This window comes from Mus caroli, chromosome 4 (assembly GCF_900094665.2).
Source record: "Mus caroli chromosome 4, CAROLI_EIJ_v1.1, whole genome shotgun sequence".
Classification (NCBI taxonomy): Eukaryota; Metazoa; Chordata; class Mammalia; order Rodentia; family Muridae; genus Mus; species Mus caroli.
In genome coordinates, this window is record NC_034573.1 from 125,146,366 (window position 1) to 125,173,489 (window position 27,124).

Consider the following 27,124-nt stretch of genomic DNA (forward strand, 5'->3'; position numbering starts at 1 on the left):
CTCTTAGAAGCAGGGGATGCCTGCTGCATTATGGGATTTCTCGGGGTCAGCAGTGCCAGCTCTATGATTCGGCTTCCCAGAAGCAGCACCTGAGACCTGGGAAGTTATGTGGGAGATGATTCCAGAAGGTTTAAGTGAGGAAGGGGGAGGGGAGGCAGGCAGGCAGGCAGGCTAATGAATGTGGGCTATGATGATGAGACTTAGTTTTTGTTTTGTTTTGTTTTGTTTTGGTTTTGGTTTTTCAAGACAGGGTTTCTCTGTGTAGCCCTGGCTGTCCTGGAACTCACTTTGTAGACCAGGCTGGCCTCAAACTCAGAAATCCGCCTGTCTCAGCCTCCCGAGTGCTGGGATTAAAGGCGTGCACCACCACGCCCGGCTGAGACTTAGTTTTTAAGGCTCAGAGAACCTCTGAGAAATCTAATAGAGATCATTTACCAACTGACTCCTCTTGCCACCTACCACAGTGGCCACCAGCATGGGGACACGCCTGTCTCCTGGGACACAGCTGGATCAATCCCCTGGACCTCAGGGGAAGCTCTTCAAGCTGCCAGCTTGCTCCACAGCATAGCTGTGGTCACTATCAGGCTGGGGGCAGTGGAGGCTCTACAGTAACTGCTGCAGCCTCTCTGCCCAAGACTTGAAGCATGGACAGTTCGAGAATCAGAGCTGAAGGTGATGGCATCATGATGGTCCCAGCAGCAGAAGGCTTACTGCAGTATGGGCCAAGTCATTAGGGTACCATGCCACAGCTTATAGAGAGAATCTCTTATGTACTGTGTGGAAGCATCACCTGTCAATAAAAAGCCGATGGCCTATTAGCTGAGGCAGGAAATAGAAGGTGGGACATCCAGCAGAGAGAGGGAGAGGATTCTGGGAAAGAGTCAAGAGCAGGAGGATTCACCACATGGACTCTGAGGGAATTGGACGTGTGAAACTAGGAGAGGTAACCAGCCATGCGGCAGGCGTAGAATAAACGGGTTCTATAAGTTATGAGCTAGTTGGGGAATGAGACAAAGCTTAAGGGCTAGGCATTTATTCATAAATAATTAAGTCTCACAGTTGTTATTTTGGGAACTGGATGCAGGTAGAAAATTCCAAGCCTGCAACGGCTTGAGAGACGGGGCTGGGCAGGGGAGAGGGCATTGTAAGTCTGGTGTCTTCTGTGCGAGCATGTGACCCGAGTCTGGATCCCACCATCCATGTAAAAAGCCAGGCATGGCAGGAGGTGCCTGTGATCCCACACTAGGGCCACAGAAACACAAAGTGCTTCTTGCTCTCACTGAGCTCCAGGTTCAGTGAGAGACCTTGTCTCAGAAAAATTAGGTGGGGCAGGAGAGGCGACGCAGCGGCTAAGGGTTAGTGCCACAAGTTAGGGTCTCACCATCCACACCAGGGACTGCACAAAACTCCAGCTCCAGGGTAATTGGATGCTTCTGTAGCATCTGGGCTCATGTGCACACACCCATTCTCTGACACATATAGCTCAAAGTAGAACAAGTCTTACAGAGGAAAGAAGGTGGCGAGCAATTGAGAAAGGTGCCCATCATCGATCTCTGACTTCCAGTGGGTGTAGATGTACACACCTGCACACATATGTGTGCACACACATGCATATGCCTCACATGTGCACATAGAAGGAACACTGGAGCTTCTGACCTATAGGAGCCTGGTGGGGAGGGGGAGGGGGAATAGACAGAGACTGTGGAGAGATTCGGGGTGTAGACAGCAGACCTGGCTCACCGGCTGCTCCTCTGCCTGGGACAGCCCCGGCTGGCATCTGAGACTCACCTGCAGGTTAAGGGCAATGCTGACCACCAGGTGCCCAAAAATGGCCAAGAGTGCTCCGATCAAGTTTTCCTAGAAGGAAACAGAACAGACGTGAGTAGCACTTAAGGGGTCCTGGGACATATGTGATATCCAACAGTTTACCCCCAAACAAAACTGAACAAGGTCCACACTTCCCATCCTTGCCTCTACTGAACCTGGACTGTTGCTACCTAGAGATCAGCCAGCTGCCTTACAGATTCACAGGGCAGGGCTCTGTCCTGAGCTGGCTACATTTAGAAAGAACCATCTTTGGTTGTCCCTGCCTTGGTAACCAAAGCAGACCTAAACTGACCCCACTGGCCCCTGAGATCCGTTGATCTGCCGCCATCTTGTACAGAAAGGCAATATGTATACACCAGTATGGATGAGGGAAACTAGGGCTGGGACGTCTTGCCAGGGGAGCCTTATCATCTCCTGATGGTTCAGCAAGAGCCTCGAAACTAGCCAGCTTTCCTGGGGACATTTTAGTCATTTCATCCACAAAACCTCATTTACATCACTCTAGTGGTAAGATACTGGTTCCTTGGTATGGTATTGTTTTTTTTAATTAAAAAAAATCAGCCAGCATGCATATATATATATATATATATATATATCATTTGTTGTTGTTCTTTTTTGTTTGTTTTTCAAGACAGGGTTTCTCTGTATAGCTCTGGCTGTCCTAGAACTCACTCTGTAGACCAGGCTGGCCTCAGAAATCCGCCTGCCTCTGCCTCCCGAGTGCTGGGATTAAAGGCGTGTGCCACCATGCCCAGCTCCAGCCAGCATGTATTTATTATGGAATAATTGGGAAACACAGGGGACAAAGATAGCAATAGGAGCAGGTGTGCCGGCCACGGCTGGGAGTCCAGCACTTAGGAGGCAGAGGCAGGCAGAAGATGAGTTCAAGGGCAGCCTCTGAGCTTATCTCAGAAAACAAAACCCTGGGTCTGGAGAGATGGTTAAGTGTGCATATTGTTCTCCCAGGGGACCTGAGTTTACTTTCCAGCATCTGTGGGAGGCAGCTCACAATGGCCAGTTGCCCTAGCTCCGGGAGACGTGACGCCTCTGCCCTACCCCCCAACAGTGCTCATGTGCCCAGCGTACTGTGAACATATTTCTGTCTTAGGCACAGTGAACTCATCATTTTGAAAAGGTCAGCAGGTACCGTGCCAACCCAAGCTACACTCTCACCCCAGGTGACCATTTAAAATTTCTATCTATGTTTGTGCACATGAATGTTTTCTGTGAATGTGTGTGTATATGTGCACCATGCGCATGCCTAGTGCCTGCATAGGCGGGGATGGAAGGGTGGGGAGTGGGGGTGGGCAGGTACCAGGTCCCCAAGAACTAGAGTTCTAGACAGTCCTCTGCGAGAACAACACATGTTCTTAACTGCCGAGCCATCTTCCCAGTCCCCCATCTGACTATTTTGACCGAGCAAACATGATTGTTCCATGTGGTTCACCTTGTGACTGAACCGCTGTTACTTGCAGAGAGACCATGTCATCCTTTGATGCCTTGTTGACTTGAAACAACAGGGCTGCTGAGAGGCCCCTGCTTTATGCCAAGTAGAAGTTAAGAGCTAAGAAGGGGAAAGCCTCCCACCACACAGACAAGCCCATGCCGCCGTCAGGGAGGGCCAATGAGAAGGTTCTGAGCGGGGAGAACCAGAGAACTCACAAGGACGAACCAGAACCAGCGTGAGCTCTGGATCACCTCTCAGTTAGGGATTCAGGGAGTCAAGGCTCAGTCACAGGGGGCTCACACGTGACAGCAGGGCCTCCCCACACAACCTGAGGAGAGCTGGGCCTGGTGGGGGACCCATCTGTGATCTCAGCACGGGGGAAGTGAGCCAAGCCCTCTCTTTAGGGACACAGTGAGTTCAAGACAGACCAGCTTGGGCTACATAGCAAGACCTTATCTTTTTTTTTTTTTTAAGAGATATATTTATTGTATGTTTGTGAGTACACTGTCGCTGTCTTCAGACACACCAGAAGAGGGCATCAGATCTCATTACAGATGGTTGTGAGCCACCATGTGGGTGCTGGGATTTGAACTCAGGACCTCTGGAAGTGCAGTCAGTGCTCTTAACCACTGAGCCATCTCTCCAGCCCCACAAGACCTTATCTTAAAGAAAAAAATAAATCAAAACCCACGGGGCTGGAGAGATGGCTCAGTGGTTCTTAGGGCTCTTATAGAGGACTCTACTTCCAGGGATTCAACACCTCTTGGAGGACTCTTAAATACATGTGGTGCATATATATATATATATATATATACATACATACACACGCACACACATGCACTCATATGTACACACACACCAAAATAAAAAACAAAACAAAAACACCAAACCAAACCAACCCCCCTAAACTAACCAGACAGCAAACGCCCCCAAACAGCCCTAAGGGATGGTACTCCACTGAATCTCTCAGCACCAGAGCTGGAAGCCCACGGCAGATTAAGTACAGATAGGAAGGTCCAAACAGAAGCGTGACTTCTGGCCTCCTGATGACAGTGCTGGCTCACATGGTCTCCAGGTACTCTGAGGAGTTTGTTCAGAAGGTAAGAAGTGACCTGGGGTGGGGGTGGGGCACTGTGTAAGCACTCCTCTGTGCTGACGTGCTGAGTTTGCTCTGCAAAGCCCATTTGCCCAGCCCATTAATCTTCACGTTTAATAGCCGGTTCCAGACAGACACGGTGAATAACAGCAGCTACCACTCACGCCCTCGGATCGGAGTGTCTCCAAGGGCCTCATCAGCGCTAATTATGCCCCCGAACCTTTGTGAAGTAGTGCGTGGACTAGTTTTATGAACATTTAAAGTCATGGACTGCTGCCACCACCCAGGGGTTACACGGTTTGAACACACATCCACCAGCTGCCCTCAGGGCTTGGCATGGGGCATTCAGAGCCAACAAGGATCCGGCCTGAAGTTCCTCTTCCAACCCCAGAGCCTGAAGACTCATGTGGCATAAGCTAGGAGTCCTCGTCATCTATTCTGTGAGGCCTCTGGGCCAGAGTGTCCTCAGAGTGAAACTTGGAAGGCTATCATTTGGGCAGAGACAGCAGGATTTCAAACTGCTTCCTATCACAGCTTCAAGCTCCTGGAAATGTCAGTATCAGGGAGACAGAGAGGGGAGAGGCTGGTTCCAGCTGGTGCTATGGTTTGTCTTCTAATCTTTTTATTTAAAAAAAATTTTTTTTTAAAGACAATGTCTCCTGCTGGGCAGTAGTGGCGCACGCCTTTAATTCCAGCACTCAAGGAGGCAGAGGCAGGCAGATTTCTGAGTTTGAGGCCAGCCTGGTCTACAAAGTGAGTTCTAGGACAGCCAGGGCTACACAGAGAAACCCTGTCTCAGAAACAAAACAAAACAAAAACAAAAACAAAAGACAATGTCTCCTGTAGACCAGGCTAGCCTCCAACTCATTTTGTAGCTGAGGATATCTTCGAATTCCTGGTCCTCCTGCCTACACTCCTGAGTAGGCCACCAAGCCTGTGAGCTTCTACCGCTCGCCATTCCTGTCGTCCTTACTAGCAATGTCTCCAGGCAATCCCTTCAAAAGCTGAGATTTTTTTCTAAACTAAAATGGATTTTGGTTTGTTTGTTTGTTTGTTTGTTTGGTTTTTTTTTTGCCCCTATGACTCTGAAAGAAAATGAAGTGTTTCTGGGAAGGAGCTGCAGGTTAGAGGTGGTCCCTGTGTGTGTAGATTATTGGCACCCAAGTGAGTCAGAGCCACATGCCAGTGCCAAGGTCCCCCTCGGGTCTGATCCCACCAGCATCCGTTTAAATACCACCATCATCACAGTCATCTCTTGATGGTTAAACTGACCTCCCACAATGCTTTGGGCTGTGTTCAAGGCTGAGACAGAGCTTGATATGTCTGGTAATCAACTGGAACTGGAGACCATCATGAACTCTACCCCTTCATGTGACAGAGACAGAAACTGAGGCACTGAAAGAGAGGGCCTGACTTGTCTAAGATCAGCTGTGCGGATAAAGCTGAGCTGTTCTGATCTTCACGAAGGCCCTCTGCCCGTCACCCATCCTCCCTCCAAAGAGCTGTAAACAGGTAAGGTTCAGCCTTGAATCCTGGCTGGCTCCAGGTGGTTGGCATTCCAAGGAGTGAAGTCCCGCCAACCAGGTTCTGCCATGCCTGCAACTTGGCTTCAGGCCACCTCCCTGACACTGTCTTTAACAGGCGAGGCATTCCCTGCCTTGTGACAGCCATGCCCGCACCCGTGGCAGGAACAGGAGCCTAGCAGACTGCCTGGGACAAGTAGCACAAAATGGTGGCCGGGACCCTGGACACCGGCAATGAGTAGATACCAATTCTGTCTTTGTGACTGTATAGACTGTGAGGACTCAGGCAAGTTCAAGGACTTCTCTGTGCTAGTTTCCTTGTAAGTAAAAGGATGTTATCACGGACTCTACGCCCTGGCCTTTTGGGAGGCTTAGTACAATCCCTGCTCCACAGTCAACACTCAACACACACCAGCTGCTATTATGACGCATGTGGCATTGATTGTTAATTGACTATGGGTAAAGGATCTGTATGTCCCTGCGGGCAACAGGTGAGGAGGGAGCTGGGTAGACGGAAGGGTTTCCCAGGCAAAACGGGAGACTTCCTCATGTGGCTTGGGGTTCCTCATGTGGCTTGGGGTTCCTCATTCTGTGCATCCTGCCATCCCCCTAATTACCTACCCTACAGGGTGGATGCTGGCCTCACCTGCGGGGAGAGCCTGTGAGTTTCCCAGGCTTTAATTCAAGATATACCAAAGCTGGGACTTGAAGCCGGCCTGTCTGAGTCCAAAGTCTGAGGTCTCGGCACTCTACTCTGCCATCTCTCTAATGTAGTCCTCCCTCCCTTCCTCCTCTTTCCTTCCCTCCCTCCTGTCCTCCCCATTCCTCCTTTCCTTCTTTTTTTTTTTTCTTTTTTTTCCTTTTTTTTTGGATTTTTTGAGACAGGGTTTCTCTGTGTAGCCCTGGCTGTCCTGGAACTTACTCTGCAGACCAGGCTGGCCTTGAACTCAGAAATCCGCCTGCCTGTGCCTCCCAAGTGCTGGGATTAAAGGCGTGTGCCACCACTGCCTGGCTGGCTGGCTTCCTTCCTTCCTTTCTTTCTTTAAATATGGGGACCGAGTCTCACTATGTAGACCAGGTTGGCCTGGAACTTGCAGAAATCCATCTGCCTCTGTTTCCCAAGTCCTGGGTTTAAGGGCGCGTGTCACTTTTTTCTCTTAATAACTGGTCCACGTGGAGACCTATCTTCTCCACTTCTCTCCTGGATCCCAGGGAATGTGCATCCCTTTCACTTGCAGGGCTGCCCTAGTTGATAGTCTGATTCACCTGAGGCTGCTCTAGAAACCATATCCTCCAGGACTCTAGCCTAGGTCTGCTGGATCAGGATTTGCAAAGGGAGAGCAAGGGGTAGGGGTTGGGGGTGGGGGTGGGGGTGGAGGCTGCAGGCAGAAAGCTGTATTCAAGGCTGAGACAGAGCTCCCAGATATATCTGGTAATCAGCTGGAACTGGGGACCATTACAAAACCCTTCATGTGACAGAGACAGAAACAGGCACTGAAAGAGAGGGCCTGACTTGTCTAAGATCAGCTGTGCCGATGAAGCTGAGCTGTTCTCCTGATCTTCATGTAGGCGCTCTGCCCATCACCCACTCTCCCTCTAAGAAGACCGCAGTGGCCACGAGGGGAAGTGGACAATGACAGGCTTCCGTGAAAAGAAGATTAAAGAGCAGGAAGAGCCACCTTGGCTTTGAGATAGACCCAGCTCTGCACAGGAGCTTTCTAGGTGGGCTGGAACCAGCAGGGAGAGTGACAGCCAGTCCTCGCTTTGTCTACAGTGAGCCCGACTCCAGGCAGACGTTCATGGCGCTCATACACGTGTATCAGCACATGTCCCCTGTGGGATGGAATTAAAATGAATACAGTCCTTTCGCTCTCCTTGTGCCTCTCTGCCTAGCACCTTCTTTGGCCTACAGGGTGACAGGGCCCTCAGGAGTTATGTTGAAGCAGAGAGGACACTGGCTGAGAAACCATGGTGCCATTGAGGGGGTACCACTTAACCTCTTGCCTCAGTTTCCTCATCCCTAAAGTGGGGATGGAGATGCTATTGCCAGACACCCGCTGAAACCTAGATGTTGTAAGTGGGTCACCGTTCCAAGCTTCATATGGCCGAACTCATTTGTCCCTCCTGTCAGGAGGCAGGTATTACTGTACCCCGTTTTATAGATGATGAAGAAGAAGGGGCACACTCTTAGTGCTGCCGAGAAGACGGCCTGGAAGAATACACGGGAAGGACCCAGCACAGCACGGAACAGAACGGAAGCTCGACACGTGTTACTCGTCAAGGTTATTATCACCACTCAGAGCTAACACTAGTCACGGTTTTTCCTGTCAATGTGCCACATGATCTCAAGTATGTCACTCCCCGCCATTCGGCTCCACTTCCCCAACCCATAAAGCCTGGGTGTTAGACTGGATGATCTCTAAATCTCTTCTGGCCCACTGTGTTATCAGTGTTGACTATGAGGGCTACCTTAACATCGTTATTACTTAACTTTATGTGTATATGTGTGCACCTGAGTCTGTGTCTGTGCACTACGAGGATGCGGTGCCTGAGGAAGGTCAGGAGAGGAGCTGGATTCCTTGGGTACCAAGAATGGAACTTGAGTCCTCTGTAAGAGCAGTAGGTACTCTTAACCACGGAGCCGTCTTTCCAGCCCCTGTGATGGTTCTTTTCACTGTCAGCTCGGTACAACCTGGGAAGAGCCTCAATGAAGGATTGTCGAGATCTGATTGGCCTGCAGGCTTGTCTGTGAAGACTGCGTTATGTTAATTGATGCAGGAAGAGCCGCCCACTGTGGGCGGCACCATCCCTTAGATCTGGGTCCTAGAGAAGCTGAGAAAGCAAGCTGAGCACTAACCCTCGACCATTCTTCATTTTCTGATCCTGATAACGAAGGCCACATGAGCAGTTCCCTCTCTTGACACTGTAATTTTCCTGCTAGAATGGGTTGTAACCTGGAAATAGGAATTTCTCCCCTATCACAGGGAATGGAAATGAAACTAACAAGTTAACTAATTCAAGAAAACGAACACGTTTTAAAACGGGTTCCAGTCTCTATATGCTTCATTAGGAACACCAAAGTTTGATAGTAAAACCTTTTACCTATTCATAGAGAACAATCTAAAACTCATCCAAGGAAATAATCAGAGATGAGTACCAGGTCTGGTACTCAGTCACGTTCACAGTTCATCCCACATTCAAAACAACCAGACAACAGGGAATCCTTCATGCAAATTCCTGCAGAGCAAGACAACAAGTGCCCGGGCAGGCAGCCATTCTAGAAGTGCACTTTGGGGGCAGCAATCCACTGTCAGTGCCATGGGGGAGTAGACCACCAGGACGGGGATCAGAAACAACCAAGGTCCAAAACCTTCCGAAAAAACATGCCGCCAAATCTTAAATATTAAAAAACAAACAAACAAAAAAAAACCCCCAAAAAACAAAAGACATGGCAGACTGAGACATGAACAGAGAGGCTCTTCAGCTAAAACCCAAACCTAAACTGGAGAGATGGCTCAGTGGTTAAGGGTACAGACTACCCTTACAGAGGTCCTGGGTTGGATTCCCAGCACCCACATGCTGGCTCACAACCATCTGCAACTCCAGATCCAGAAGAAACACCTTCTGATGCCCTTGGGAACAGGGCACAGAAAGACACACACATAAAATAAAGCAAAGCTCATTTCTCCTAACTGGACGGATCCCCCCTTATAACTCTGCATTTCAGATGTGTCTCAGCCTCTCTTGTGTTTTAAACATCTGTATTTATTTGGTTAATGTTATTTCAGAGTGTGTGTGTGTGTGTGTGTGAGAGAGAGAGTGAGAGGGAGAGGGAGAAGAGGGCCTAGAGGACAACTTCTCCATCTTATTTATTGAAGCAGAATTTCGTTTTGTTTTGTTTTGTCTGAATTCAGAGCTGACAGATCTGGTCAGTCTGCCCACCCAGCTTGCTACAGGGATTCCCTTGTGTCTGCCTCCCATTTGCTGGGACTATAGGCAGCCTCCTAGAATTATTTGGCATGTATGTAGGTGTTGTGGATCCAGACCTGGGTTCTCACCCTTGTCTGTCGAGCACTTCGCCAGCTGAGCTGTCTCCCTGGCCCTATTTTTATCTGTTTGAACGAGCATCTCTTTTCTTGTCTTGCCGTGTTGTCCCGTGTCTGTGGAGGACCTTCCTGTTTCTGCTCGTGATGGCCATACAGACCCTGGGCACAGAGGTGAGGCCATTCAAGCTCTTGTGTCCCTCTTGTTAGAAAACCATAAAATTCCCAAAGGAAAGTGAGGTGCTTGCCTTGTAGGAGAAGGAGCCTTCGCTGCTGCTCAGGCTCGTGGAGGTGGCGCCGCTGGTGGGTGGGAGTGGCTGCAGCTGCAGACCTGCACTGTGGGCTCCGTCCATGACTGTCTAGTGGGACATCCTGCCGGGCCAGGCTGGGCTCTGGAGCTGCTGCTAGGCAGGGTGTGAACTGGAAGCCATGTCTCCTGGTGTTCTCCTCCTTCCAGCAGCCGCCTTGCTCCCTTCCTCAGCCAAAGGAGTCCTCTGATCTCTTTTGGTTGATTTACATACAGCCTTCCCGGAGAAGGAAGCGGTGTCTCTCCCCCAAGCAGATGGGTGAGGGCGTGTCTTCTGACTCTGGCCAAGCTCTGGGTGGTGGAGACACACATAAAAAATGCATGGACATGAGACTCGGCTTCACTGCTCGAGAAAGCTCTTCCCACAAAGTACGACTGGCCACACGAAAGGAGACCCTGACAGCATGATTATCAAGCTTCTGACCCCCTTAATAAACAGATCTTTCTAAAACTCTACTCTTGGCTCTTAGACATCCCATTCCCTTTTCTCCCCTTCCTCCCCACCCCAGACCGCCTCCCCTCCCCCGACTTAAACTCCTATTTCACCCATCAGCTTGAGGACAAGATAATGGGCCACCGACATCTGCTTCTCCTTGTCTCTGAAATCAATGAATCAATCGATCCCACGGTCATCAGGTTGGCAGCACCTGCTTACAAGCCCAGCACTCAGGGGAAGCTGTCACAGGACTCCAGGATAGCCTGGGCTACATAATGAGATCTTGTCTTAGAGCAAACCAAACCAACAGTAACAATGATGAACACCCACACCAAACCAAATCACGGGTGTTTCAACTTAGGAAGGAAAGACTATGAGGAAAATCTGCAATGGGGCAGGGGCGCTGTACTGGGAGGTGGGGCCTGATGCCCGGGTCAGCTTGGCTCTGGGTGATTCAGCATCTCATCTGTAAATTGTGGCTTTGAGCTGAAGCAGGGATAAAGATCACCCTGTTAGCTTAACTGGACTGCTGTTTTCAGTGTTTCTCACACTTGTCTCCCAAACAGAGAAGAGAAAATCCAAGAGCTCACAGTGGAAACCCTACCACTGTATTAAAAGGTTCAGCCTTATGCTTTCAAATATATATATATTATACATATTATATATAATATATTATATATTATACATATTATATATAATATATTATATATTATACATATTATATATAATATATTATATATATTATACATATTATATATAATATACTATATATTATATAATATACACACACAGAATAACCACACACAAAGCACCAAACAAAAATCATGAATTTATATTCTATTCTATTGTACAAACTGTTTACTATATTTCACGTTGTAGTTGTTAATGTGTTATCGTCACGTATGTAAGTGTCTGAGGGTCGTCGTGTGTTTGTGGAGGTGGTGGCAGTCAGTCCTTTCCTCCCACAGTGGGTTCCAGGGATTGAACTCAGGCTTCCAGCCTTGCTTGACAGGTGTCTTCACCTGCTGAGCCATCCTGCTGGCTTGAGGACAAGATAATGGGCCACCGACATCTGCTTCTCCTTGTCTCTGAAATCAATGTCTTGACATGTTTTGGATTGCTTCTGATCTGACATGTGCTACCTTGTGTACCTCAGCCAGGTTACCCCCAGCTTCTAAGCCAGTTTCCTTAGCTGTAAAACGTGACTCATGTTTCTGTGCCACCGGCTGCGTGGAAATCCGATGGGATGTGGTGTGCTAAGGTGCACAGAAGACAGCTTGGTGGAGCCAGTTCCTTCCATCCTACATATTGGTCCTGGGGATTGAACTCAACTCATCAAGCTTAACCGAAACTACCCTGACCCACTAAGCCATCTTGTGGACCCACTCCCCAATGTAACCCTATAGTTCATTCATACATCTATACTCTTAGCTGGCAGGCATCTACCCAAGAAAGAGTTGAGGGCCCAGGTTTTAAAAATCTGCACATCACATAGTTTCTAGTTCCCTCTACCTCCTGTTCCACACCTAGGAATAGCAACAGCATGCACTGATGTCACAAGACCGACAGGCCCAGACACCAAATGCCAGCTTAGTACAGGGCAGCCATGAAGACCTCTCTGCCCAGGTTGCACCTTGTCAAAGGGCCTAAAGTTAAGTTGTTGCTGCTGCTATCATTTGAGACAGTATTCCTGCAAGATGCCTCCCATATGTTTTTTTGACATGTTAGACCCAATGCATATAGGATCAACTGGGAACCATAATTTTCTGGGAAGACTGGGAGGGCATAATTATAATTACTCTTGGGTTAGACTGCATGTGTGTGAAAGCAACTCTGTGTTAAATGTCTGTATCTGTCCTGACATCGTTAATATGGGGGTGCTCGAGGGCTCCTTCTACCTGGGAGAGACCTAGGGCTGCTTCCAGTCTGGAGTTGAGGGGGCCCTGGATTGAAGGCACCTGTCAGGTCCTCTGCTGTTCCTGGAAAGCCTAGCTCAGAGCCTGGCAAGGTGACTTGCATAGATGCCCACTCGACCAAATGTAATGCCCCTGATACACTGTGGTTTTAAAAAAAGAATGCCTTACTCAGGACCCATGGCCACAAACAGATATACCCAGCCCCACCCACAGGATGTCAGAGAATGCAAACAGGCCTTGGGGACCAGCTAGGGAAGACAGCAGGTTGTCTCCCCCCACTGCACCCCTCTGTGTGTGTGTGTGTGTGTGTGTGTGTGTGTGTGTTGAGTCACTGGCTTTTAAACACTAGCTTCAACTCCCCTCTCTACCCAGGGAACCCCCGGGGCTCTGAATACCCAAAGACAGAGAGAGGAAGATTCTCCTTGAACTGCCGTGTAGCATCACCCCAAAGCCTCCGTGGACTCTGTAAGTTGCATTCCCTTATAAGGCTCACACTTTGGCCTGGTGATGGTTTATTGTTAATCCAAGGCTGACATATGTCCAAGAGGCACACAGCCAAGCCAGTGTTGACAATCACAGTCACAGTTTATGGTCACTGACCCAAGAGAATTCACAAAGTGCCTGCTTCCACTCGAATCCCCCGGCCTCATCTAAATGAATAACTCCGTTAACCCCACCGAGCAAGTCTTCCAGCGAGCATAACAGCCTCGCGGCCATGGAATTGGCTGTAACTAAAAACAAGGGTGTGTGTGTGTGTGTGTGTGTGTGTGTGTGTCCGCGCCCGCGCGCGCGCCCCCGTGTGCGTGCATGGAGGTCTTGTCACCACCTGACGATTCAGTTTGACCAAAGAACGTCGGTTTTATGCCAAGCTTTTCTTTCCCCGGGGCTTTTGAGCACTGAGGGGTGACATTCTCAGAGAGACACACCTCTGTTTCAGTACCAAGCACAGAGCTCCCTCCATCCACCTGCCAGCCGCACCGGCTATTTCCAGCACGCTGGAGCCGGCAGTACTGGCCTTCCACTTCCTCATCTGGTAACGCCCAGCATCTCCTTCATTAAGGCAAACCCGTGCCCACCCTCCTTGAAAATATGGAAGAGACAGAAAAAAAAAAAATCGGAGGCAACAGAACCCAAACCTGACAAGGCTGGCAACAACAAGGGAGGCTGTATTTATACTAGGGAGTCAAAACAACAAGCCTGATTTCAAGTACCCCCTTCCCTCAGTCATGACCGTGACTCACCCGGGACGTTCCTTCTAGATCCACCTATCCCAGGTTCCGGAGAAGCGACTCGGACACTCCGTGCCACCCCTAGGTACAGCCTCTTGGAGCCCTTCCCAGCTCCGAGTTTCCAAGGGGCTGCAGTGTTTTGCTTTCAAAGGTGGAGACTTGATTTGTTACACTGCCTGCCAGTCCCAAGCTGGCGAAGCCTCTGCGCAGGCGAGTGGTTGTCGGGAGGGGATGGGCGGGACATCCTGAAATAATTGGCTGCGTCGCCAAGCTCGCTTGAAGCGTAGGGGCGACCTGACACTCACCTGGAGGAGTCCCCTCTAGCGGCCAAAGGAAGAAGTCCGGGCTGCTTTGGTCCCCAGGTTACGCCTGCTCACCTCCACCTGCCGGACAAGTAGGCTGGGCTTAAGCAGCCCGCCTGGTGTCCCCCGCAGTCTGCGCTAACTGCCACCGACCGTCCCAGGCGGTGCCCCTGCTGCTTCCATCAGGTAGCTCCAATATCGAAACCCAGCAGAGCCCTGACGTGTCTCGGGGACCGTGCGTACCCCTTCTTTCCTGCGCCTGCGTCCCACCTGTTGGCTGTGTTGCGTCCTTAATTTCCCGGTACGCCTGCAGCTCAGCAGCCCCGGTAGGCTGTCAATCATCCTGTAGTTCCCCCCCCCACCCCTCCCCCGCTGCTGTTTCCCAGGGGTTCAGCTGTGAGCATGAACCTGCGCGTGGAGCTTCCAGTGCGCTCATTTTTCAGCACGCGCCGTTGAATTCAGAGCCTCACAGCAACCTCTGGGGGAGATGTTGAGATCACACAGGTTTTACGAGGAAATGACATTGGGGAGACCTCAGCGATGGAAACGCGGTAGAACTGGGAGGGAGAGTTTAAGAGAGGATGGAGCTGCCATATTGTATTATGGAAGATGCCCAAAGACCAACTGGGTCGGTGCGAGATTTTTTTTTTTCCTTGAGGCGTGGGTGGCAGGAGATGTGATCGGAGGAACAAGCGGGAGACAGTTTCTAACGGGAGACTATCCCATAAATTTAAAGGAGACGCTGGTGGGTTTAAGCCGGGCTGTGGCTAGGCACTGTGGCTGTGGTGAATCGGGTAAGGGGCTCTTGGAATACTGCACGGTTGCCCTTGGGGAATTATGTCATCGACCTTTCTGCTCTCACACTCAGGGTGTGGATGGATGGGTAGGAACACTCGGGTTTATTCCTTCGATGAGTCACAAAAACAACAAACCAAACAAACCCAACAACCAAACAAAACCGAAACAAACAAACAAACAAACAAACAAACAAGAAAAGGGAACTGAACCTCAGAAACAAAAACCCTAATAGTTCCCTGCCTAACAGGTTCTACTTAGCATTGTCAATCCGAACCCCAAAATTCTGGTAGCTTTTTTTTGTTGGTTTTTGAAACGTCTCCAACGATTGGTCAACAGCTTTTCACGTTAAAAACACAGAGGACACCACAGTTGCCTGCTGCTGGACTCTGGAATGTTAGGCCAGTGGTTGCCATAGCGACCGGGCGGCGAGGGATAGATTGACTAGTTAGGAACCAGTTCCTGTTAAGGGACCGGTCCTTGAGGTCTTGAGGAGGATTCCGCGCACTCCATGGGACACCCTCGGAGATCTCCATACGCCGGGTGCGTGCGGGATCTCTGTGGCCAGTTGGGTGGTGCCTCGGATGCCAGAAGGTGCCACTTGGGGTGCGAGTGGGTCAGCGTAAGCCCTCAGTGTACCAACCTGAAAAGAGCTCCCCCTTGGGCCCTGTGAATGGTTGGACATCTGATGCCCCTACTTCAGTCTTTGAGGGGGTCTCAGAACTGGGCGGTGGGTGGCCCTCCAAGAGCCAGCCCTAACAGAACCCTTCTGGTACTCCCGCGTCTTCCTCAGCAAGTCTTTATTCTGGACTCCGTTTTGGCCAAATGAAAGGGTGAGACTGGCTTCTCGAAGCCACTAACCAGTTGGTACAGTTCCATGTAGGCCTTGGACACACTCTCTCACCAAGCAAAATAGCTAATGGGTCAATCTCCTGGGGCTTTGAAAGGTCTTTTGGATCTCCTGTGCCTCCCACTACCCTTCAGGAGGGATGTTTCAAGTTGGAGGAAATCAGGCTAGACCGTGACCATCCATCATGACCCATCAAGTGCAGGAGGCTCACCTGGCAAGCAGCATCCTGGACAGAGCTAGGTTATATCTGTTCTCTACCAACTGTCCCAGCATTCCATGGAAGACTGGAAAGCAAGATAGATATTTGTTTCCTTTTGGTGGTAGAATAATGTACTATTTGACAGTTTTATACTTTCTTAAAATTTTCCAAAAATTTAATAATTTGAGTGAGAAGCATAATTTTAAAAATCTCTTGCAACTTTTAAACAATAGATTATTTTTATTTTATGTACATTGGTGTTTTGACTGCATGTGTGTCTGTGTGAGGGTGTCAGATTGCCCCTGGAACAGGAGTTATAGTTAGTTGTGAGCTGCCATGTTCATGAGAATTGAACTCTTTTTTTTTTTTTTGATTTTTAATATTTTTATTACATATTTTCCTCAATTACATTTCCAATGCTATCCCAAAAGTCCCCCATAGCGCCCCCCACTTCCCTACCCACCCATTCCCATTCTTTTGGCCCTGGCATTCCCCTATATTGGGGCATATAAAGTTTGCAAGTCCAATGGGCCTCTCTTTCCATTGATGGCCGACTAGGCCATCTTTCGATACATATGCAGCTAGAGACAAGAGCTCCGGGGTTCTGGTTAGTACATCATGTTGTTCCAACAATAGGGTTGCAGATCCCGAGAATTGAACTCTTAACCGCTGAGTCATCTCTCCAGCCCCGAATTTTTTTTTCTTTAAAGACAAAGTCTCACTATGTAGTCCTGACTAGCATGGAATGCTCTATTTAGACCAGGCTGGCCTTAGACTCACAGAGATCCATCTACCTTTTCATGTTGGCATTAAAGGAGAAAACATCACTCCAAAATTTTTTGTTGTCATTTTAAAAAATTAATTTTCACTTTATGAATATGGATATTTTTCTCTGTCTGTATGTTTCTGTAGCGCACACATGCCTGGTGCCTGTGGTGACCAGGAGAGGGAGATTATCAGGTCTGCTTACACTGGAGCTACGTAATGGTTTGGGGCCTCCATATGAATGCTTAGAATCGAACTCAGGCCCTCTGAAAAACCAGTCAGTGCTCTTCACCACTAGGCCATCTCTCCAGCCCTGTTGCTTTGTTTTGTGAGATAGGGTCTGGACATATGATCCAAGCTGGCCTAGAACTCAGCATGTAGATCAGGCTATCCTTGAACTTCTGATCCTCTCGCCTCTATTTCAAAGTGCTTGGATTACCCGTCCCACTGCTGTTGCTGCTGAACAAACCAGGGCTTTGTCTTCATGAGACACCATTCCCAGCGTTCTCCAACAGCAGCGTCCTTAACGGGAGGGCTAAAAATGTTCCTTACTAAAACAGCAAGGTCACACGGCAATTGGGTAAGTGAATACTGGCTGCTTTCAGAGACAGTAAAAGGCACTGTTCTCTGGTCAGTATTGATCGCTGTTTGGAAATATCTTAATGTTTTAAAGCCATAGTTTCCTGTGATCTTATTAAATGTTAAAATCTTAGATTATACAAATTGCCCTCGTGAAGAAGAATCCATCAAGGAACACACATTGAAGAAGAAAGTTCTAGACGGACTTAAAATTGCTTACTCAATGCCCCCATTCACTAGGATTTAGAGACAGGGTAAGTTCCTTAGGGCGTATGGGTAAAATGAATTCCGAGTCAGCTCATGAAAAATTAACTGCTTTGGAGATGAAACTGTGTACATGCTATTGACAACTAAAAGAAAAAAAAAACAAAAAACAAAACAAAACAAAACAAAAAAAAAGAAAAAAGAAAAAACAGAATAATAGCCCCAGCCACATGGGTTAGAAAACTCTTTAGATCTCAGACAAGTGGGTGGCCCAATAATGCAGTCTCTGAGAGATGTTACCTCGATTAGGGAGGGAGCAATTTCCAGACTGCCCTGTAGGCAGGAGGGCAATGGAAACAAACTCTAGTCTTCTGAATTGAAGTGCATTAGCATTGCAGCTTGGATGGCCCCCAAGGCCTGTTTGTTGAAAACCTGGTCCCTGGCCTTTGATGTTATTGGGGGTTTGTGGAATCTTCAGGAGATAGGGCCCAGTGGAAGGAAGTTAGGTCACTGGGTGTGTGATGTTGGAGGAACTATTGGGACCCAGCCCTTTCCTGTTTTTCTTTGCTTCTCTGGATGCTGTGGAGAGGACCCCCCACCCCTACTTCCACTATGCTGTGTTCCCGAGGTCCCGTGCTGATGTAGGCCCTGAGCAGCGGGACAGATGAGGAGGGGCTGAAACCCTGGGAGCCGGGAGCCAGTACAAGTCTTTAAGTATTTTGTTTAAGTGATGGGATGCTACCTGACATAAGGACAAGGAGGTCAGAGTCCAGGGAAGGCAAAGAATGCAGACTGTGATCTAAAATACCAGAGGAGACTGTGGCTTAGGAAAAAAGCTGGCAACCTGAAGAGATCGCTTTGGGTGTTGGCTGTGGAACCCCAGAGCCAAGGATACTTCATGTCCCCATAGGCCAGGATGGAGGGACGCTGTGTTAGACAGGGGATAGGATGATTCCATAGAAGCCGTATGCCTAGTGACTGAGGGTGTGGCTCAGCTGGCAGACTACTTGCCTAGCTTACATGTGTGTAGCCCTGAATTCGATTCCCTGCGCCACATCCAGGGGTATAAATGGTGACGTATGCACGCAATCCATCAGTCAGGAGGCGGTGGCAGGAGGATCGGAAGTTCTAGGTCATCCTTAGCTCCATGATGGGTTTGCCAGCCCAGGCTACAAGAGATACTGTTAAAAGAAAATAAAGTGTCATGCCTTAGTAGTGACGATAAATGACTTCCAGAATAAAAACTGCTCTGAATCTTCCCAAGCCTGAAAGCTTGAAGAAGTCAAACCTGCAAGTTACCAAAAACAAGCCAGGGGAAAAGAGTGCAAACACACAAGAATAGAGATTTCGCTCTGTCTGGTACCCAGCACGAAGATCCAGGAAAATGGACCCCAACCAGGAGAGCAGTACCAGCAATGGCAGATATTACAGAATCAGTGGAAAAGCACTCCAGAAAAGCCGTTACAGACTGGAGAGGACTCCAGAAAAGCTGTTACAGACTGGAGAGGACTCCAGAAAAGCAGTTACAGACTGGAGAAGACTGCCCCCAGAAAGGCAGAGGACAGCATAGTAGTCACCATGAGGCTGGACTGGGAAGGTCTTTTTCAAAACAGAAAGATAAGAGACGCTGCCTAAGGGTGCAGGGGTGGGTTAGCTTTCTCTGCTGATTAAAGAAGTAAAATGTGGTAGACAAGTGGTGTTCCAGGCATCTTGGGGAGTCCCAGAAGAGCCCCATATTATATACAGAAGTCAGGGTCCCCTCTTGGGGTTCTCAGTTTCATTACTAAAAGAATTTAAGAAGGAACACTAACAGAAACCCAAGGACAAAGAACCAAACTGAAGTTGAGGACAATTGAATTCGTTTGAAAGGAGAAGCCCTTTCAAAGGGCAGGTGAGCTGTATGTGTCATGGCTGCCCGGGGAGGAAGGAGGAGGGTGGAGAGGAGAAGCTGGCACAGAGATCAGCTACATGTTGAGGACAGGAGCTTTAGAAAAAGATTAAATTCAAAGCATTGGGGAATTTGTAAGCAGGGCTCTTGAGTTCTGGACAGCATCTGAAAGAAAAAAGAGGAAATAGTTATGGCTAGGTGGTCAGACCCAGTAGATCCCCATGGCAACTGCTGGGGAGTGCACTGGGGGAAGGGGTGGATATTACCTGGTAACCTCCCCTTCCCAGTGATGGCCCCTAGACAGATCCCTGACCTGTCTGCTTAATGAACCCTCAAGGGAGGAGATGAGGGCCTGTCTCCACCAAGGGGTAGAGTCCTCCTTCACAAAGCAGAGACCCAGATCCCACATCCCTGCTCTGAGGAGATGGAGACAGCAGGCTCCCTGGGACTCCCTGGTCAGCAGGTCAAATCAGTCAGCTCCAGGTTCATTGTGAGACCCTGTCTCAAAAATGAAAGGGAGAAACGGAGGAAGACATCTGATGTGGTGCTTCACACTCAGACATCCTATGTATACACGTGAGTACACGCGGTCACAATGTAGCAGCTAGAAATGAAGGAAATGTAACCGTAGGCATATATTTTTCACAACTTACTTTAATAAGGGTCCAACCTTCCCTCTAGCCCACCACCCACCAGATGCAGTGGAAAGAGAGGTTATTAGGACGCAGGGGAAGCAGACATGTTTAGAAATAGTTTTGGGGGGTGATTCCAATCTTCACTGTCCCCAGTGCAGTCCACTCAACAGACACCACCCACGAATCAGTAGTGGCAGCTGGATCTAAAAGAAATGGCCAGGTTCAATAATAGGGCAAGAATAAGTGGGCAAGAAACTGCAGGAACCGCACAGGAAGGAAGCTCTTTGGAGAGTTTCTCTTGAGGACGTCATCACATGCGAAGTTTGACAACGCAGTGTAAGGCGAACCGATACATGCGTGTCGTCAGTGAAGATGGGTGAGTCAGAGCGCCCACTGTCTGTAGGGTCATTCTTATATTCCTTCTGCATCCTTTCATGGATCTGCTATAGCAAAAATATCCTTTCACCTGTGTCTGCTTCAGCAAAACATTCCTTCACCCTTCTGCCCCAGCAAAGCATCATTATAGCCTAATTGAGTTTCCAAAGAAGCCAGGAATTTCCACTTTATATAACAATTAAAAGGAAAACAGTTGATGAAATCCACAGGTGAGACTAGCTTGGTGAAGCTGAAGCTGGAACAATCTAGATGGTCTGATGGAGCACAGAGGTTAAACCAGGCTGAGCTTCAAAGACAGACTCCTTTTTTCCTTTAGGAAAACACAAGTGAGCTAACACATGTATAACTGTCACCCTGGAAAAGGGGAGAGCAGAAAAAAACATTTAAAAAAGGTCTGCAAAATGGTCTCAGAATCCAGTGGAAAGCATAAACCGTCAGGAAATGCATCGAATCCCAAACATTAAAAGTCCTGAAGAAGCTGGGGCAGCGGTGGTGGCGCACGCCTTTAATCCCGGCCCTTGGGAGGCAGAGGCAGGCGGATTTTTGATTTTTGAGTTCGAGGACAGCCTGGTCTACAGAGTGAGTTCCAGGACAGCCAGGGCTACACAGAGAAACCCTGTCTCAAAAAAAAAAAAAAAAAAAAGGAAAAAGAAGGAGGGAGGAGGGGGAGGAGGAGGAGGAGAAGATGAAAAGTCCTGAAGAAAACCATGCCAAGGCACCATCAAAATTAGATCAGTGAGAAAAAAAAAATTAGATCAGTGAGGGAGCCGAGCTGCAGGCGGCAGAGCACTGGCGGTGGGGAGGAGACCTACGGAGCAAATGCCTCTGTTCTGGTTGCCATCTCCCACTGTGATAAAGGTCTTGTCCAAAAGCTACCTGGGGAGGAAAGGGTTTACATTCTTACCACAGTCATGAAAGGAAGTCAAAGCAGGAACCTACGTGCAAGTAGGTTCACCTTTCATCTCAGCTCTCAGGAGGCATAGTGAGGCAGAGGGGAGTTTGAGGCTAGCCTGGACTACATAGTGAGTTTCAGGACAGCCAGGGCTATGTAGTGAGACCCTGCCTCAAACAAGACCAAAAAAAAAAAAAAAGTAGGTGGAAGCTGTTGTGATTCACTCTTTAAAACCCATGACTGGAGAAAGTGAGGCAAGTTCAAGGCTAGCCTGGGCTACATAGCTTATTGTCTCTAAAACAAAACAAAACAAAACCTCTGTGAGTTCAAGGCCAACCTAGTCTACATAAAAAGAGTTCCAGATCAGCTAGGACTACACAGCGATGCCCCTGTCTCAAATAGCAAAACAGCTCCTCAAACAAGACAAGAAAAAGCACAATGCTTGCAGAGGAAGGAGGGTAAGAATTACAGTGAACCTGTCTATAACCGTGGGGGCCAGGAGGTGGGGATGCAACGTGGGGGCAGAGCTGGTGTCTAGCATGCTCCTAGTCCCAAGTTCAGACTTCAGAATCAAAACAACAGGGAACCACATTTAGGGCTGGGGTTATAGCTTACTGCATGGTCCTGGGTTTGATGCCCAGTTTTTTTTTTTTGTTTTGTTTTTTTTGTTTTTTTTTTTTTTAAATGAGGGGCTGGAGAGATGGCTTAGTGGTTAAGAGCACTGACTGCTCTTCTGAAGGTCCTGAGTTCAAATCCCAACAACCACATGGTGGCTCACAACCATCTGTAATGCGATCTGACGTCCTCTTCTGGTGCATCTGAAGACAGCTACAGTGTACTTAGATATAATGATAAATAAATCTTTAAAAAAAATGAAAGAAAGAAAAAAAACTATCTTTAACTAAAAAAAAATGAAAGAAAGAAAAAAAAACTATCTTTAACACAAAAAAAAGGCCAGGAAGGGGTATAGATATTAATAGTAATCAAAAGACAGCTGGAGGGGACATTAATAAGAACTATTGTAAGAAATATTAATAAGACAGAACAGGAATATTACCAGAGCTAGAGAGAGGCATTTCAAAAGTACCTATAGATCACATGTGTGCAGGCATCCCTAACCGTGCTTCAACATACATGGAACACAAGGGAGAGTTCTGGAAATAAAGAAGAGTCAGCAGTGATGCCGCCCAGGGGCCGCCAGCACATCCCTCAGCACTGCGTGGGAAACCGGGGCATAAAAGGCCTGAACACCAACACTGAGCAGTCCATCAGGCTGGCGAGTGTGCAAAACTCTAGCCAACCACATAGGAAAACTCAAAACCAACCACAGGAAGAAGTCTGGGAAATTCCCCCAGCGGCTTGGAAATTAATTACCCGACCTCCATGTTTCAAAAAGAAGTGACAAGGGTTAATGGTGTAAACCGAGAGGAAAATAAAAACGAAACGCATCAAAATATATGAGGCGCCATTAAGACGGTACCTCTGGACCTATTTAAGGTTAAAATATTGGTTTTATTCTAAGTGGTAAGAGAAGTCGGAGCTTAGTGGCCCAGGCTTTCTCCTAAGAGTTAAAAATAGCATGTGGAACTCACGGGAAGAAAGGACATGGAAAAGCTGTTTGCTTTTGAAAAGATGGTTGGTAGAGCCCTAGCAGGCCTGTCAACGAAAGTCTATAAAGTGTAAATTGTTAGTACAGGGAGTAAAGGAAGGCCAGCTCTGCAGATATTAAAAGGACAGTTTGGCCAGGTGTGGTGATGCACACGCTTAAACCCAGAGCTTGGGGCACAGGCGGGCTGCCCTGCATAGTAAAGCTACCTAGTGGGACCCTGCCCCCAAACAAGCCAGGGCAACACGGAACATTATCAACAAGGTTATGCTAATGAACCTCTTGGCAGTGAAACGGAGATGTTTCTTTGAAATGTGCTTATTCTCCAGGAGAAGCTGACAGCATTAGGTCACGCAATGTATCGCCAAGAACCTTCCCTGAACATCAGGCCTTGGCTTCATCTGAATGGAAAGAAGAAATGATTTGAGTCCTAAGCAAACACTTTGAGGATAATGCCAGTACTAGGAAGTAAAAAGAGAAGCAGGGTCGACAAGATGGCTCAGCAGTGCTTGCTGCCAATCTGGTGACCTGAGTTCAATTCCTGGGAACCATACGGTGAAAGAAGAAAGTGAGTCCCCTCAAATTGCCTTTGGACCCCCAAATGTGCATGCCCAGACACACAAATGGAGAAGTAGTGGAAAAAAGAAATACATACTTTTAAACTCATTTTATGAAACAAAAAGCAAGGACATTTAAAAAAAAAAATAGAAGAAAGCTATCATTGTAAGACTCCCGAAGCTGGGCCTCCGCTCAAGTCCCAGGATGAGCTGGCAGGCACCCCAATGACCAGAGAGAAAACCACACCTGATGCAAACTGCAAGAGGTTTTATTATCAGCTAGCTGAGGATGAACTCCTTGGGCCAGCAGGGCAGGGGAGTTCGACCCCCAGCGGTAACAGTAGGGAGCTTTTAAAGGAAAAGTGAGGAATTGGGAGGAGTTGGGCTACAGCTCTTCTCTGCAGGGTGTCCTTGGTAAAATTACAATTATTGCATCTCTGGTTTTAAAGTATAGAAACAAAAAGGCTTTTTGCTGGCTATAGAGAACAAAGAGCTTCTTTCTGGCTGTATTTTTAGAGATCAGGGAAAACAAGCTTGGGGGAATGTTTTAGGGGCTTTACCTCCCAGGGAGAAACGCTCTAAGTCGGGGCCTCACACCATTTGGTAGTCATGTACATAGGTCTGGAAGTCTACATTGCAGTCAAAGTAGCACTAATTACAGAAATTCTAGATTTAAAAAATATTTTAATTATGGTAAATCAGTTAATATACCCGCAAAGAATACTGACAGGGTCATGTGTACAAACAAAGATGAAGTGTTCCATAAAATTCAATATCTGGTACTACACAAGAAAAAGAGTTGTAGGAAATTAGAATTAAAAATGAAAAATATCTTCTATAAAAAAAAAAAGAAAAGAAAAACTTCCTAGAACCAAATGTGGTGGCATACACCTTCATTCCCCGCACTCAGGAGGTTGTGGTAGGAGGGTCACAGGTTCTAGGCCAGCCTGGATTATTAATATATAAGGAGACCTTGTCTCCAAATTCAACTAACCTAACAACAACAACACCACCCTTGTAACTAGCATCAGACTTTATGCAGAAGGGCTGCGTATCCCTACTCAAGCTGGTATTAAGATAAATATCTGCTCTTGTCAGCTACCTTCAGGATGTGCCCCGGGCATTGCAATGTTCCAAGGGAAGAAAGTAATGGCCATACATTAGAAAGGGATGGAATAAGCCCGGTCTTTTATGTATGTATGTATGTATGTATGTATGTATGTATGTATGTATGTTTATCTCTATTAGAATTCCTAATCTACAGTGAAGCTTTTAGAACTGAAAAAACAGGGCTAAGTTGGAGAACAACAGGATCAATATATAAAAATCACCAGAAATGGAGAATTGGAAACAGACGGCTGGGGAAGCATTTCAGGGGCAGACTGCTTGCCTGGTATCATCCACGGCCCTGGCTCCAGTCTCCAGCACCAATTCTCATGTCAAGACTTTTAAAAGAGTCCATTTTCGTGACATAGGAATATGAACCCCCTAGGGTTGTGTTTAAGAAAGTCTACGTTGGGATGGGGAGATGGCTCATAAGGCAGTGTCCAACGGGAACCTGAATTAGGATCCTCTGAACCCATGAAAAGCCAGACACAGCAAGCAAGGGGAAAGGCGGGGTCTAATACCCAAGGCTGTCCTCTGACCTTCACGAGTACACCGTGGCACATGGGTGCCGCTCTCTCACAGGGGCCCACAGAGATGTGTAATAGCGATACATTCATAAGTACAAGCTGCTGCTGAGAAATGCAAATATATCAGAATAAACAGGAGATCTGCCAGATTAGTGGCTCTCAACACTCAACGAAGCTAAGATATTCTCATGGAATTTTTGATGCAATACCAATCAAAATCTAGGAAGTATTTTTAAAACAACAACAACAAACAAGTAACCTTTTCTTTCTAGGTTGTGTGTGTGTGTGTGTTTACTCATATGAAGTGTGCAGGTGCCTGTGGAGGCCAGAAAAGGGCATCTGATTCTCAGACGCTGGAGTTCTAGGCATTCTGAACTCCTTTGTGTGTAGGCCATTGGAAAGTGAACAGAAGCCCTTTGCAAAAGCAGTGGATGCTCTTCACCACTGAGCTGTCTCTCCAGCCCCACGAGGACTGGGTCAGTAGCACTCGATCAGCTGATGGTCACATTTGTGCCACATTGTAGAAGGGCAGCCATTGTGACAGGAAGCACGGAAACCGGCAGAAACCAGTTCCCCGAGGGAAATGCCTGCAAAAGCGCATGCCAACTTTGTGGCATACAGATAACCTTAATGTCTTAGTCATGGTGGCATATGACCCAGCTGTACCCACTGTCAAGACGCATACCTTTACCGCTGATGAATTGAACTGTATGTAAATTATATCTCCGCCAAACTAAGTAAGTCAATAATGAAAATATGATCTAAAGCCTCCACAGTCCAGCAGTGATGGTGACCTTGGGTGGCCTCCTTAAATTCTGGCACTTCTGTGTACTTGAAGTCTGGGGCTTCCCAGCAGTTGGTGGACATCTGTCCCACACCCTAACCCTTACAGAGCCGCCCACAGGGTAAAATGGCCCCTACAAATGCCACCTCTTATTTCAGGTATTTAGAAGGACGCGAGGCTGTGGTTCTCAAACAGACGGAACATGTCCCAGAAATTTGCTAACTTGGACACCGTTGTCCTGAGGGCAGACCTTGACAAACCTAAGAAGCACGCCGACAGAGTTCAGAAAGGTGAATTTAGATGACAGCATGTCCACTCCAGTACCTGAGAGCAGACATGCAGCGGTTAGTAAATCCTGGCACTAACCACAAATCCATCCTTTGGGAGTATATCCCATGGATTGCTGACCCTAGCGTGTAGATGGGAAGAAACCATTAGAAAGGATGAATGGGAATTGAGGGGGTGGGGGTGAGGGCTGACCCTTCAACAACAGCAAAAACCAACATGCTGTTTTTATCTGTCCAGCCAGAACGTGTTCTTCAGTTTTAAATGTGTAACTGGTCTTGCTTACTTTATTTTTGACATCTAGGTTGGGTTTTTGTTTTGTTTTGGTTTGGTTTTTGTTGTTGGGTTTTTTTGTTTTTTGTTTTTTTTGTTTTTTGTTTTTTTTTTTTTGGTTTTTCAAGACAGGGTTTCTCTGTGTAGTCCTGGCCTGGCTATCCTGGAACTCACTCTGTATGTAGACCAGGCTGGCCTTGAACACAGAAATCGCCCTGCCTCTGCCTCCCAAGTGTTAGGATTAAAGGTGTGCGCCACCACCGCCCAGCAACAACTAAGTTCTTATTGCAAGTTTCTTTTAACTTTTTTTTTTCCAACTCTGTAGTTGAAATGCATTTTTTTTTTTTTTTTTGGAGGCAGCATGCAGTTGGGTCCTTTTTTTTTTTTCTTGCCCAGTCTGACAATCCCTGTCTTCTAACTGAAATGTGTATAGACCATTAACATTTAATGTGGTTATGACTGTTTTGAGTGTAAGTCTGTCCGTTTGAGATTTACTGTCTGCCCTATCTGCCTATTCTTTATTTGTTCACTTTTTGTATTAAATATTTTAATTTTAAAACATTTATTTTATTTTTATATATTTGGGTCTGCACATCATGTGCATGCAGTGGTTGAAGAGGCCAGAAGAGGGTTTTGGATTCCCCTGGAACTTTAGT

General features: G+C 47.6%; 2 protein-coding genes across 5 annotated transcripts in view; one reads left to right on the top strand and one right to left on the bottom strand.

Annotated features, from left to right (window-relative positions):
* The window catches only part of Nipal3 (NIPA like domain containing 3), a 39,389-nt gene extending 25,014 nt beyond the window's left edge, over positions 1–14,375 (bottom strand). For 2 of the 3 annotated variants that reach the window (XM_021161036.2, XM_029476385.1), the window contains exons 1-3: positions 13,837–13,986; positions 10,185–10,534; positions 1,789–1,857 (exon numbers count right to left, since the gene is read on the bottom strand). In XM_021161036.2, coding sequence (XP_021016695.1) covers positions 1,789–1,857; positions 10,185–10,289 — 174 coding nt within the window. In that variant the 5' untranslated portion in view covers positions 10,290–10,534; positions 13,837–13,986. Of the gene's footprint in view, positions 1–1,788; positions 1,858–10,184; positions 10,535–13,836; positions 13,987–14,129 lie in introns of those variants that run through there. The other variant, XM_029476384.1, reaches the window with a different exon arrangement.
* A 773-nt stretch (positions 14,376–15,148) lies between these two features.
* Stpg1 (sperm tail PG-rich repeat containing 1) overlaps positions 15,149–27,124 on the top strand; it is a 45,106-nt gene continuing 33,130 nt past the window's right edge. Inside the window, exons 1-3 of one of the 2 annotated variants that reach the window (XM_021160575.2) lie at positions 15,149–15,464; positions 23,265–23,503; positions 26,069–26,200. In XM_021160575.2, coding sequence (XP_021016234.1) covers positions 26,113–26,200 — 88 coding nt within the window. In that variant the 5' untranslated portion in view covers positions 15,149–15,464; positions 23,265–23,503; positions 26,069–26,112. The remainder of the gene's footprint in view (positions 15,465–23,264; positions 23,504–26,068; positions 26,201–27,124) is intronic. The other variant, XM_021160574.2, reaches the window with a different exon arrangement.